This window comes from Zingiber officinale, chromosome 1A (assembly GCF_018446385.1).
Source record: "Zingiber officinale cultivar Zhangliang chromosome 1A, Zo_v1.1, whole genome shotgun sequence".
In the NCBI taxonomy this organism is placed as follows: domain Eukaryota; kingdom Viridiplantae; phylum Streptophyta; class Magnoliopsida; order Zingiberales; family Zingiberaceae; genus Zingiber; species Zingiber officinale.
The window spans coordinates 146,418,697-146,432,037 of NC_055987.1; the positions used below are offsets into that span (position 1 = coordinate 146,418,697).

The window sequence follows — 13,341 nt, forward strand, 5'->3', positions numbered from 1 at the left end:
CGACATATTCTTGTACTTCAGATTCAGATGATGAAGTGTCGTCCCAAGTAGCTTTTAGATTCTTGTGCTTCTTGGATATCTTCACTTTGTCCTTCTTAAGTTCTAGGCAGTCCTCTTTTAATTGTCCTTCTTTTTGACACTAGTAGCAACGAATCCTTCTTCTATTTCTTGGATTCTTCTTATTCTGCATTTCTTTAAATTTATTATATCGAAAGAATTTTTTAAAATTCCTTACCATATACGCTTCTTGATCTTCTTCTGAGTCTGACTCAGGTTCATCCTTCTTGGTTGTGTTTAGAGTCATTATCTGACTTGATTCCTTTGTTGTCCCTGCATATCTGGTTTCATGTAATTCAAGAGTAGAAAATAACTCCTCTAGGGTACTTACCTCCAGGTCCTTTGAAATGTAGTAGGCATCGATGATTGACGTCCATTCTGGAGTTCTGGGAAATGCATTGAGTGCGTAGCGTATGGTGTCCCGGTTGGTTACCGTTTCACCAAGGTTCTCGAGTCCGGTAATTAATTCTTTTATCTTTGCATGTAGATCAGCTACTTTCTCACCTCTTTCTAGATGAATATTTGTCATCTTGTTCCGAAGTATATCTCTTCTAGCGAGTTTGGCTTCGGACATGCCTTCGTGAAGCTCCAAGAATTTTTCCCAGAGTTCTTTGGCTGACGCGTAGCTTCCGATGCGGTTGACTTCTTGAGGCGGCAGCACGCTCAGCAAGTGATACTCCACTCGGCTATTCGCTATGGAATCATTCTGCTCCTTCTTCGTCCAAAGACTCTAATCTTTTTCCTCTCCATTTTGATTTGTCGGAGCTACAAAACCGTACTTTATTATTAAATGAATTTTGAAATCAATTTTCAGAAATACCTCCATATGATGCTTCCAGTGTGCGAAGTCCCCCTTGAATTTTGGTGGAACGATGCTTGGTCCAACCATTGGTTGCTTGCTTCGGTCAGCGGTTAGTTCTTCTGAAGCGTCCTCGCTCTGATACCACTTGTTGGTCCCTTTGGAGGTCGGCAAGAGGAGAGGGGTGAATTGTCCTGAAAAAATAAATTCGACCTTTCTCGGATTTTCAACTAAATACAGAACACTTGTAATTAAAAAGACAGAGACTAATAAAGAAAATGAACACAGAGAAGTTACTGTTGGTGCGGGGAGCATCCGACGATCGAACCTGAGTTTTGATAATGGCAAAGGATTCAAAGTTAAGGTTTATGGTGATCTAACATGTTGAATAAGTGTTTCAGAAAAGTCCTAGCTACGGTTAGGCAAAGGGAAAATCCTAAGGGGTGGTAACCTTAGGTCCTAGGGGGCGGTAACCCTAGGTGGAGGAAAATCCTAAGGGGCGGCAACCTTAGGTCCTAGGGGGCGGTAACCCTAGGTGGAGGAAAATCCTAAGGGGTGGTAACCTTAGGTCCTAGGGGGCGGTAACCCTAGGTGGAGGAAAACCCTAAGGGGCGGCAACCTTAGGTCCTAGGGGGCGGTAACCCTAGGTGGAGGAAAATCCTAAGGGGTGGTAACCTTAGGTCCTAGGGGGCGGTAACCCTAGGTGGAGGAAAACCCTAAGGGGCGGCAACCTTAGGTCCTAGGGGGTGGTAACCCTAGGTGGAGAAAAACCCTAGGGGGCGGTAACCCTAGGTCCTAGGGGGTGGTAAACCTAGGCGGAAAGTCCAGTCGGTCTGGAGGACCGGACTGGCATCAGGTAATCTCTCCTGAGAGGAGTAGGTGAGGACACGTTCCCCGTAGAGGGAACAGTAGGCGTCGGGTCGACCTAGGGTTTCCGGTAGGAAATCCGAAGTCAGACCCGGACAGTCCGAAGACTGTCGTTTATTCTTTACTATGTTTTATCAGATTCTAACGCTGTTTTGCAGGGTATTTTTGCTCGGACTAACCTTGTTTTGCAGGTGAAGAACCTGCTGAAAAAGGGAGGTCCGGGCGCCCGGGATCAAGTTTTATCCCCTGCACGACTTCGCCACGTGGAGCATCCTGGTTGGTTGGCCACGTCACACTCCAGGCGCCCGAAATATCATATATAAAGAGGGTCAAGGGAGCAGCTAACAGAAACAACGAATACAACAATCTTCTAAGCAATCTCCCTGCGACAAGCTGCTAACGACTCGATCCAGAAAGTGCTGCAACGACACCCCGACAACCTGGAGCTTTAGATTTAGTCTTTTGTTGTCGGTATAATCTGTTCACTACTTTGAATTGTACTTAGTCTGTAATATCTTTATCGTGCTTATAGTTGTTGCCCACGGAAAGCGATCAAGGATCGCGGGCCTTCGAGTAGGAGTCGCCTTAGGCTCCGAACGAAGTAAATCTCCTTGTCTCTCTGTCTTTATTATTTCTTTATTCCTCTGCGTTTTTACTCGTGTGTTTTACGAATCGAAAGGAATAGCCATGCACGCTATTCACCCCCCCTCTAGCGTGATCTCGATCCAACAGTTACTTGGTTTGCAATTAGAAGATTGCTAATCCAAGGAGAATTAAGCGCACTATCTGAAGATTTCCTTTGGGTGGAGTAGCCTCTTACAACGTTAGCAACACAGAAGAAAAGTAAAGCACAGAGAAATAGATTACAAGTGAGTTGATTAAAAGCTTCTGAATCAATGTTATATTTATAGCCTTGGTTGGGGCACCCTGAAGGGGTTTCGAGCGCCCTGGGGGGGATAAAACTTTATCCCCAATGTAACGGATCGCGCTTGACGCGATCTGGTCATAAAGCTAACTTCGTGCGCCCGGAATGGTTTCGAGTGCCCGGACCACTAAGTCAACCCAGTTGACTTTCTGGTCCTGGCCTTCTGCTTCGGTACTGCTCGTCTCGGTCCGGGTTTTATGCTTCCGCTCCACTAGCTTGGGTGATCTTGGCCATCCAGAATAGGGCTCATCCGAACCCAACTTCCAGCGTTCTCCTCAAGCAGCCTTCCTCCCCGATTTCTCGTCCCTCGAACGTCGCATACGTTCTTCTCGTCCACCGGTGTACTCTTCCGCGGTTACCTCGCCCCTCAGACGCACTGAGCCCGTCGACTCTCTCCTCGTGTCGTCCTTCTTGCTAGCCGCGTCTTCCGCTCGACTTCTTGTGTTCTTAAGCTCCTACACACTTAGACACAAGGGTTAAACAAAACAGGACCTAACTTAACTTATTTGATCACATCAAAACACCTTGAGGTTCCAATAGAAACAACCAGGGAGAACACCATAGAGACTATGCATGTCTAAATTAAGGTATTCTTTCATATAACCAGGCATGAATACACAAAGATATTATTAAAATAATATAAAATATATCACAATCGCATTTCAAAAATTAAAAACTCACCATTAAACCAACAGTACAGCCATCTACATACTTTTTGCTTTCTTCTAGTCTATTGTCATTATCGGCGGTATGTAAAATAAGTTGGTGACACAAAAATTTGTATGCTGCATCTCCCCACAAATAATCAAAGAATCTCGTCAGGTTATCAATATATGACATAATAATCGAGGAGTGGAATAGTTACCAACAGAAAAAATAATACAGTTAAATAGAAGACAAATAAGCAACCTAACAAAATCATCCACTTTAGAATTCTTCTCTGATCCAGCTAATGCAAGAATTTTATTATGAATTGTAGTCTTATTTACGTTGCCGACTTTTACTCCAAATAACCGAGCCACAAATTTGGACTCTATGCTTGCATCCAAATCAATAGGTTGCCCTACATGGGCTAAACTAAGGATGATGTAAAACTCAATCGACGTGAATGGAATTACAATGTATCCCAAACAAGAAAGAACGCGAAGAATGCTGGAATATGTTTAATACTAAATCTATTCTGGTACTACTAATTGGCATCTCAGAAATCTCAAGTCATGGAGCGAGTTGAGTGCTTTTGACCCTCTCTTTTTGCTTATACCCAAATTAGGTAACACTTCATCCAACACAACTTTGAAATATGTTGGTGAACAATGTGAACATGATTGTTTGCTACTTTTGCTCTTGCTCTTCTCCACATATTTCCCCTTAACCTCCTTTATTTTAATAGCTTTAGTTTTCTTTCTCATTTCTGCATAAAAATAAATTACTTAACAATTCATACCATAAACTATAATCCATGGAAAATAAATTGAGTATATTATTTAATTTATTGATAATCACTACACAACAATCACATATCGCATTCAATCATTCAATTAAAGAAGATAAAACATAAACACATTCATAAAACATGTTTTAATTAGAACAATCCAGAATATATTTTTATTCAAACTACCAAAATCAACCACACTCAAACAATAAGAACAATTTATAATTCATACCATAAAGTACAAATTGTGAAAAATATGTGCATCAAAGCGCTTAAATTAAGTTTATTATTCAGTTTTTTGTCAATCAATACACAAAAGTAACATATATCTTTCAGTTCTTTAATTGAAGAAAATAAATCACAAATAGAGTCATAAAATTGCAATATGAATATCAAAACTAATTTTATTCTAGCTAGCAGATTGGACAACATTAAAAATTTGAACTATTTACTCATTCATATCTTAAAGTACAAACCCTAAACATTTTGATCATCAAAGTGCATCAAAGTGCTTAACTCGCCATCAGTGTTAGTCCGGCATATTCTTGTACTTCGGATTCAGATAATGAAGTGTCGTCCCAAGTAGCTTTTAGATTCTTGTGCTTCTTGGGTATCTTCACTTCGTCCTTCTTGAGTTCTGGGCAGTCCTCTTTTAAGTGTCCTTCTTTTTGACACTGGTAGCAACGAACTCTTCTTCTATTTCTTAGATTCTTCTTATTCTGTATTTCTTTAAATTTATTAGATCGAAAGAATTTTTTAAAATTCCTTACCATATACGCTTCTTGATCTTCTTCTGAGTCTGACTCAGGTTCATCCTTCGTGGTTGCGTTTAGCGCCATTATCTGACTTGATTCTTTTGTTGTCCCTGCATATCTGGTTTTATGTAATTCAAGAGTAGAAAATAACTCCTCTAGGATACTTACCTCCAGGTCCTTTGAAATGTAGTAGGCGTCGATGATTGACGTCCATTCTGGAGTTTTGGGAAAGACATTGAGTGCGTAGCCTATGATGTCCCGGTTGGTTACTATTTCACCGAGGTTCTCGAGTCTGGTAATTAATTCTTTTACCTTTGCATGTAGATCGGCTACTTTCTCACCTCTTTCCAGACGAATATTTGTCAGCTTGTTCCGAAGTATATCTTTTCTAGCGAGTTTGGCTTCGGACGTGCCTTCGTGAAGCTCCAAGAATTTTTCCTAGAGTTCTTTGGCTGACGCGTAGCTTCCGATGCGGTTGACTTCTTGAGGCGGTAACACGCTCAGCAAGTGATATTCCGCTCGATTATTCGCTACAGAATCATTCTACTCCTTCTTCGTCCAAAGACTCTCTTCTTTTTCCTCTCCATTTTGATTCGTCGGAGCTACAAAACTGTACTTTATTATTAAACGAATTTCAAAATTGGTTTTCATAAATACCTCTATACGACGCTTCCAGTGTGCGAAGTCCCCCTCGAATTTTGGTGAAACGATGCTTGGTCCGACCATTGGTTGCTTGCTTCGGTCGGTGGTTAGTCCTTCTGATGTGTCCTCGCTCTGATACCACTTATTGGTCCCTTTGGAGGCCGGCAAGAGGGGAGGGGTGAATTGTCATGAAAAAATAAATTCGACATTTCTCAGATTTTCAACTAAATACAGAACACTTGTAATTAAAAAGACAGAGACTAATAAAGAAAATAAACACAGAGAAGTTAGTTGGTTTGCAATCAGAAGATTGCTAATTCAAGAAAAATTAGGCGCACTATCTGAAGATCTCCTTTGGCCGGAGTAGCCTCTTACAACGTTAACAACACAGAAGAAAAGTAAAGCACAGAGAAATATATTACAAGTGAGTTGATTAAAGGCTTCTGGACCAATGCTATATTTATAGCCTTGGTTGGGGCGCCCCGAAGGGGTTCCGAGCGCCCTGGGGGGATAAAACTTTATCCCCAATGTAACGGACCGCGATTGACGTAATCTGGTAAAAAAACTAACTCTGGGCGCTCGGAATGGTTCCGGGCGCCCGGACCACTAAGTCAACCCAGTTGACTTTCTGGTCCTGGCCTTCTGCTCCGGTACTGCTCGCCTCGGTCCGGATTTTATGCTCCTGCTCCGCTAGCTTGGGTGATCTTGGCCATCCAGAATAGGGCTCACCTGAACCCAACTTCCGACCTTCTCCTCGAGCAGCCTTCCTCCCCGATTTCCCATCCCTTGAATGTCGCGTACGTTATTCTCGTCCATCGGTGTACTCTTCCGCAATCACCTCGTCCCTCAGACGGACCGAGCCCGTCGGCTCTCTCCATGTGTCGTCCTTCTCGCTAGCTGCGTCTTCCTCTCGACTTCTTATGTTCCTAAGCTCCTGCACACTTAGACACAAGGGTTAAACAAAACAGGACATAACTTAACTTATTTGATCATATCAAAACACCTTGGGGTTCCAACAGAAATAACCAGGGAAAACACCATAAAGACTATGCATGTCTAAATTAAGGTATTCTTTCATATAACCAGGCCTGAATACACAAAGATATTATTAAAATAATATAAAATATATCACAATCGCATTTCAAAAATTAAAAACTCACCATTAAACCAACAGTACAACCATCTACATACTTTTTGCTTTCTTCTAGTCTATTGTCATTACCGGCGGTATGTAAAATAAGTTGGTGACACAAAAATTTGTATGCTACATCTCCCCACAAATAATCAAAGAACCTCGTCAGGTTATCAATGTAGGACATAATAATTGAGTAGTGGAATAGTTACCAACAGGAAAAATAATACAGTTAAATAGAAGACAAATAAGCAACCTAACAAAATCATCCACTTCAGAATTCTTCTCTGATCCAGCTAATGCAAGAATTTTATTATGAATTGTTGTCTTATTTACGTTGTCGACTTTTCCTCCAAATAACCGAGCCACAAATTTGGACTCTATGCTTGCATCCAAATCAATAGGTTGCCCTACATGGGCTAAACCAAGGATGATGTAAAACTCAATCGATGTGAATGGAACTACAATGTATCCAAAACAAGAAAGAACGTGAAGATTGCTGGAATATGTTTAATACTAAATCTATTCTGGTACTACTAATTGGCATCTCAGGAATCTCAAGTCATGGAGCGAATGGAGTGCTTTTGATCCTCTCTTTTTGCTTATACCAAAATTAGGTAACGCTTCATCCAACACAACTTTGGAATATGTTGGTGAACAATGTGAACATGATTGTTTGCTACTTTTGCTCTTTCTCTTCTCCACATATTTCCCCTTAACCTCCTTTATTTTAATAGCTTTAGTTTTCTTTCTCATTTCTGCATAAAATTAAATTACTTAACAATTCATACTATAAACTATAATCCATGGAAAATAAATTGAGAATATTATTCAATTTATTGATAATCACTACACAACAATCACATATCTCATTCAATCATTCAACTGAAGAAGATAAAACATAAACACATTCATAAAACATGTTTTAATTAGAACAATCCAGAATACATTTTTATTCAAACTATCAAAATCAACCACACTCAAACAATAAGAACAATTTATAATTCATACCATAAATTACAAATTGTGAAAAATATATGCATCAAAGCGCTTAAATTGAGTTTATTATTCAGTTTTTTGCCAATCAATACACAAAAGTAACATATATCTTTCAGTTCTTTAATTGAAGAAAATAAATCATAAACAGAGTCATAAAATTGCAATATGAATATCAAAACTAATTTTATTCTAGCTAGCATATTGGACAACATTAAAAATTTGAACTATTTACCCATTCATATCTTAAAGTACAAACCCTAAACATTTTGATCATCAAAGTGCTTAAATTAAGTATATTATTCAATTTATTGATAATCAATACCCAAAACTAATATATATCTTTCAATTCTTCAATTGAAGAAGATAAAACACAAACACACTCATAAAATACAATTCAAATATCAAAACCAATTTTATTCGAGCTAGCATATACAATTCAAACATCAAAATCAATTTTATTCGAGCTAGCAGAATGGACAACACTAATACTTATAATAATTTACCCATTCATATCTTAAAGTACAACTCTACAGATTTTGGGCATCATAGTGGTTAAATTGAGTATATTACTCAGTTTATTGATAATTACTATAAAATTTATACATATCTCACATTCCTTGAATTAAAAAAGATACAATACAAACTCATTTATAAAATTGCAATGCAGACACCTAAACCTAATTTCATTGAACTTCAATCTCACAAAATCAAAAATACGTATGAACTAAAGCTTCGATTTTTCGTAGAGGAATAACAAATTACTTGAAATCTAGGGCACACAAATTTTACTTACCGATAATTTAAGGGTTTAAAATGGTTTAGTTGGGCTCTACCGCTTCTCTGAGTTTTGCCTTCAATGTCGATGGAGATGATTTAGGCGCGAAGTCGGGGAGTGCGTCGCCGAGTTTTGGAGTTGCGGAGGCGGAGTGCGTTGCCGAGGTTTGGAGCTGTGAAGTGATGTGTTGGAAATTGGGAGAGAAAGAAGCAGCTGTGCATTATAAAATGAGGACAATATGATAATTTTGTCAGGTTAAGGAGCTGAAACAAATAAAATAGTTTGGTTAAGTATGAGAAATAAATGTATATTGATATGGAGACGGAATATAAATGTTTAAGTTTGTATGGAAATTTATTGGCAATTTCTTGATTTTTCAATATATTAATTTGTTTTTACTAATCAGTCTGTATATGTAGATAGTTTTATCCAATCAATGTTTTTAACTTTCAATAAGTCTAATAAAATAAAAATATATTGGTTGATTTCGTTTACTCGGGAAATAAACGCAGCACATGGATAGAAATTCGGAAAACCAAACGATTAAAAACAGAGGAAACCAGAAAATCAAAATTTTAATTTTATAAATCTATTATATGGTACTTCTTCTCAGCAACGGGATCACGACGGATGCTTTGAATTATAAATGTAATGTAAGGACTAGTCCTGATCGTTCATTTATATTGGTAGAATGTGATGATCCCTATTTAATTTAATAGATCGGATTATCAAATCTCACCCATCTGTCTATCTTAGTCTAAGAATAGACTAAGAGGTTCCAGAGAATCTGTCCCGCAACGGGATGGACAGGAATTTGGAAAGGAGGGAGAGATGACGGTACATATATTTTTTATTTATTTGATTTTAAAATATTGCCAATATTGTCATTATGCATTCCAAGATCTACAAATATCAATTTCATTAGATTTTTGTCGCATTAATATTCTATACAGCCATAATATAGTATAAAATAATAAAAGTTTATATGTAGGACTTGAATTTCAATTTTGACGTATTAAAGGTTAAATTTATTTTAATAGATAGTTGATTTGAGAGGGATGAGTTAACCGACTAATACTATTTATCTGGTGCTAATAAAAAACTGATCCTGTAAAATTTAGATATTTATTTTAAAAAATAAAATAACATAAGTGATTTGAACGGAGAACAAAGCTGATATGATGATATCGTGGATCCTCTTATAAACAATTAATCTAATATCATGTCGGGCAGGTCTTATTTGATTTATCAAATACATATTTCTTAATTTATAGTAGAATGTGGTGTAAAAAAGGTTAAATTTAAAAATATGAGACTATTCGCTGTGGCTGAATATTTATTGTTTTTTAATATTAAATCAATAACGTTGACACAATTCTTTTAAGGAAATAAATTATTGAGTTTCTGCAAAATGATTAAAAATAAGAATGTAATTCTCATTTATAATTTTCTATTTAAAATATTCCTGTGCTTTACCTTTCAGATCACGTGGTAAAAGATAATTCGCTTTACCTTTCAGATCGATTGCATAGAAGGACATTCTCGACCGGCCCAAACCGCTTTAGAGGCGGCAAAATATTTTAGGTGAATTTCTAAAATATTTAAATCATATATTTTAATTTTAAAATTATCAAATCAAATCGAGTATTCAATATTATTTTTGTCCCTATCATCGTCGTCCCCAATGGATTACCAAGTATAATACGGTTCAAAGCATAGTAAAGTCCTAAGTTATATCAATTGATGAAAAAATCTATTTTATGTTAAAAATCATTATTCTAGGTCAAATTGAGAAATTGATATTTAAAAATATAAATATAATAAATATCGGTAATTTTGAAATTAGATGGTCGTAGATAAGGCAGACCGGTCTCGGCTTTTCCTTTTTCTCAGGCTACTCGACTCGATTTCGGCGAAGAAACTCTCCATTCATGGCGGCCGCGGCAGGTCGGTTTCTACAGCGGCGGATCACCTCTCTTTCGGGTCGAAATCTTCCTCTCCAGTTCCGCGGCCAGCAAGGTACTACTCTCCTTTCATGAATCTAGCTTCTAGGTTTCTCTGTTTTTTTTTTGTTTTTTTTTCTAGCGGAACTATTGGATCCTTTTCGGTTATTCGGAGCAAGTTGTATTCGTTCTTCCAATTTTGGTAGTATGAAAACTGTTTCGTTCACTTTCCTCTGCGTTTGATGGATATTTGTTTTCTAGTTAAGGGTCATATCCAATCGATCTGTCTGTGCTTAGGTTCTATTGAATTACTTATGCCCTTCCGTTTGTTTTGTGTGTTGATTCTGTCTTCCTGGTTTGTTCTAAAATATTTCAATAGATAAATCTTGCTAAGGTGATGAAGGCATCATTGAATTGGAAGTCATGCCTTGATTGTGTTCTTTGCGTTTTTGATGTGCTATGATGGTTGTTGGAATTACTTCCGTTTCTTACAAATTAAAACCTGTCATTGAGGTCCTACATCGCGAAAGAAAAGCCAATCTTTCTCCATGGAGGCTCCTTGAGCATCTGAAGAATGGATCATGAAAGGAGAAATCCAAATGTAGAATAAATACAAGACCGTAACGATTCAACACTACAATGGACAAAAAGTTGAATTCAGGAAAACATTGAACTGGGATTAGTGCTCAAAATAATACAAGAATCATGAAATTCAAAGCTTTAACACATCCTTGAGAAATAATACATCAACGAATCTAAGTAAATCGTTAGATCAACTAACAAATGGAAGTTTGACTACGAATCCCTTGTCTAGTTTGGTTTGTTGTTGGAAGCGTCATCTCTTCAATAGATCATTGACCCAAACCTCATCTAGGACCATGCCAATGAGGAGAAGCCATTGTGGTACAATCTGCCACACATATGAATCAAAGGGTTGAATTGTTTAGAAATTTCACGTAGACAGATCATTAATGTAGTGAAACTGAGAGCCATACTACGGATTTGTGTTATTTCTAGTAATATAGCTCCATCATTTATAAGATAAGAGGAAGTAACTTGAGATGATAAAAACATTTCAAAGGCAGCCTCTAGATCTAACTATAGTTAGACAAGTTGAATTGATTAGAATACAAGGTGCAAGGGTATTGGGATGCTAAGAACATGCCAAAAGGTGACCTATAAATATCTGTAAGTAGACAAGCTGAATTGATTAGTGGACAAGGTTAAAGGATAGAGAAATGCAAAAAACCCTTCAAACAATGTATAAAATATTCGATTAACTAATATGGTATAGCCCCTTGCATGTAGCTGGCCTCAAATAATTGAGATAAACACAAATGATGATCAAATTGGTTTATCATTGGCCATTATATATGTATTTATATGCTTAATAGTCAATTAGATTAGGTGTCTTAAGATGAAACATTTTTATTCAGAACAAATACAAATGCTTAGGATCAACTGGACAAAAAAATAGTTACAAGTAATTTGACCAATGCATGTTCATTGGTAGTTTCAACCAAAACCCAGAATGAATCAAAGTGCCTGATAAACTCCTTTACAGTCGTATGGATTTCCATCTCTCTCTGCAGCATGTTTTAGCTGGTGAATAAGAAGCAAATAACTTTTAGAACATGTATGTTAGTGCAAAACAAGATTGGTATATGTAGAACAATTTTGATATCCTATAATGTTGGGCTGCTGAAAATGGCGTGGTAAATTTGTTTGTTGCAATAGGAACATCTTACTGGTCGAGGTCACTATCCATAATGGATACAACATTTGCAACACCTTCAAATTTTGAATGCCCTCAATGTAATAAATACCACACAATTTCCAGATTAGTCAATTGCTCATTTTTGAAAATTGAACAAGGAACAGATGTTTAACAAGATCAGAGTATGCTCTTGATGCCTCAAAGATGGTAGAAGATACTTATTTTGCCTTTTTTTTTTTATTATTTTAATCTTTTCAACCTAAGCTTCTAAACGCATAATGTACCAAATATGATTTACGTAGTGCATGGTGATGATGAGGATGGAATGCCTACTGAAAGCATGCAAGTAGTAGATCAAGAATATACCACTCATCAAAAAAGCAGAAAACTCTTTAGCTTAGATTAAAAGATACAGTTAACTTTCGTCTAAAATGGTCCATGTCTTGGCATTTTACATTTTTCCCTGCAGTTGTTTTTCGTAGTACTAAAATTCTTATTCTAATGCAGGATATATATATTCTCAGTTTGTGAAAGGTACCAGAAGTGTCAGCACGAAGACAGAATCGTCTCCTACAGTCAGTGAAGAGGAACAGGATTCAAAATCACGCCATGATGACTCCAAATTGACTCCCAACTCGATCAAAGTAACCAGTGCAGTTAATGAGGACAACAATGTTCAGTATAAAGCGTTCTCCAAACTGAAAACATCCAAAAGACATGATCTAGCCATGATCTTTACTTGCAAAGTCTGTGAGACTCGATTGGTGAAGACAGTTTGCCGCGAATCATACGAAAAGGGAGTAGTGGTTGCTTGCTGCAGCGGGTGCAACAATCTCCATCTAATCGCAGATCATCTTGGCTGGTTCGGGAAACCTGGAAGCATCGAAGACTTTTTGGCAGCCCGAGGGGAGGAAGTGAAGAAAGGTTCAGTAGACACACTGAATCTAACCCTGGAGGACTTGGCTGGCAGTAAGTCATCATGATCATAGTAGTTTGATAGATTTGTACTGAATTTGATTAATTTGGTGCTTAAATAAAGTTAGAAAAACATATTTTAATATGATAATACTTGATATGTAGCAATTTTAACGAACATTTTTATTTTATTTTATTCTTATCTTATAATAATTTTGGTTAAAATTATTATAACATTCATCAAAGTATGTAGGTTAGTTGAAAAATAACGAAATCACGTATGCTGTATTAATTTTACTTCTGTTAATGTTCTCAGTCGAATTGATATTTTTTATCAATTGAATCATTTTTTTTTGTCAGTCGATTTTGGGATCTAGAGATTT

The 13,341-nt window shown here is 37.1% G+C and overlaps 1 protein-coding gene across 1 annotated transcript; it reads left to right on the forward strand.

Annotated features, from left to right (window-relative positions):
• Nucleotides 1-10,245: 10,245 nt before the first annotated feature.
• Nucleotides 10,246-13,154, forward strand: LOC122010929 (DNL-type zinc finger protein-like). Its single transcript, XM_042567395.1, has 2 exons — nucleotides 10,246-10,402; nucleotides 12,551-13,154. Exons 1-2 carry the CDS (start codon nucleotides 10,315-10,317, stop codon nucleotides 13,024-13,026), a joined length of 564 nt encoding a protein of 187 aa, XP_042423329.1. The 5' UTR covers nucleotides 10,246-10,314; the 3' UTR covers nucleotides 13,027-13,154.
• The last annotated feature ends 187 nt before the right edge of the window (nucleotides 13,155-13,341 follow it).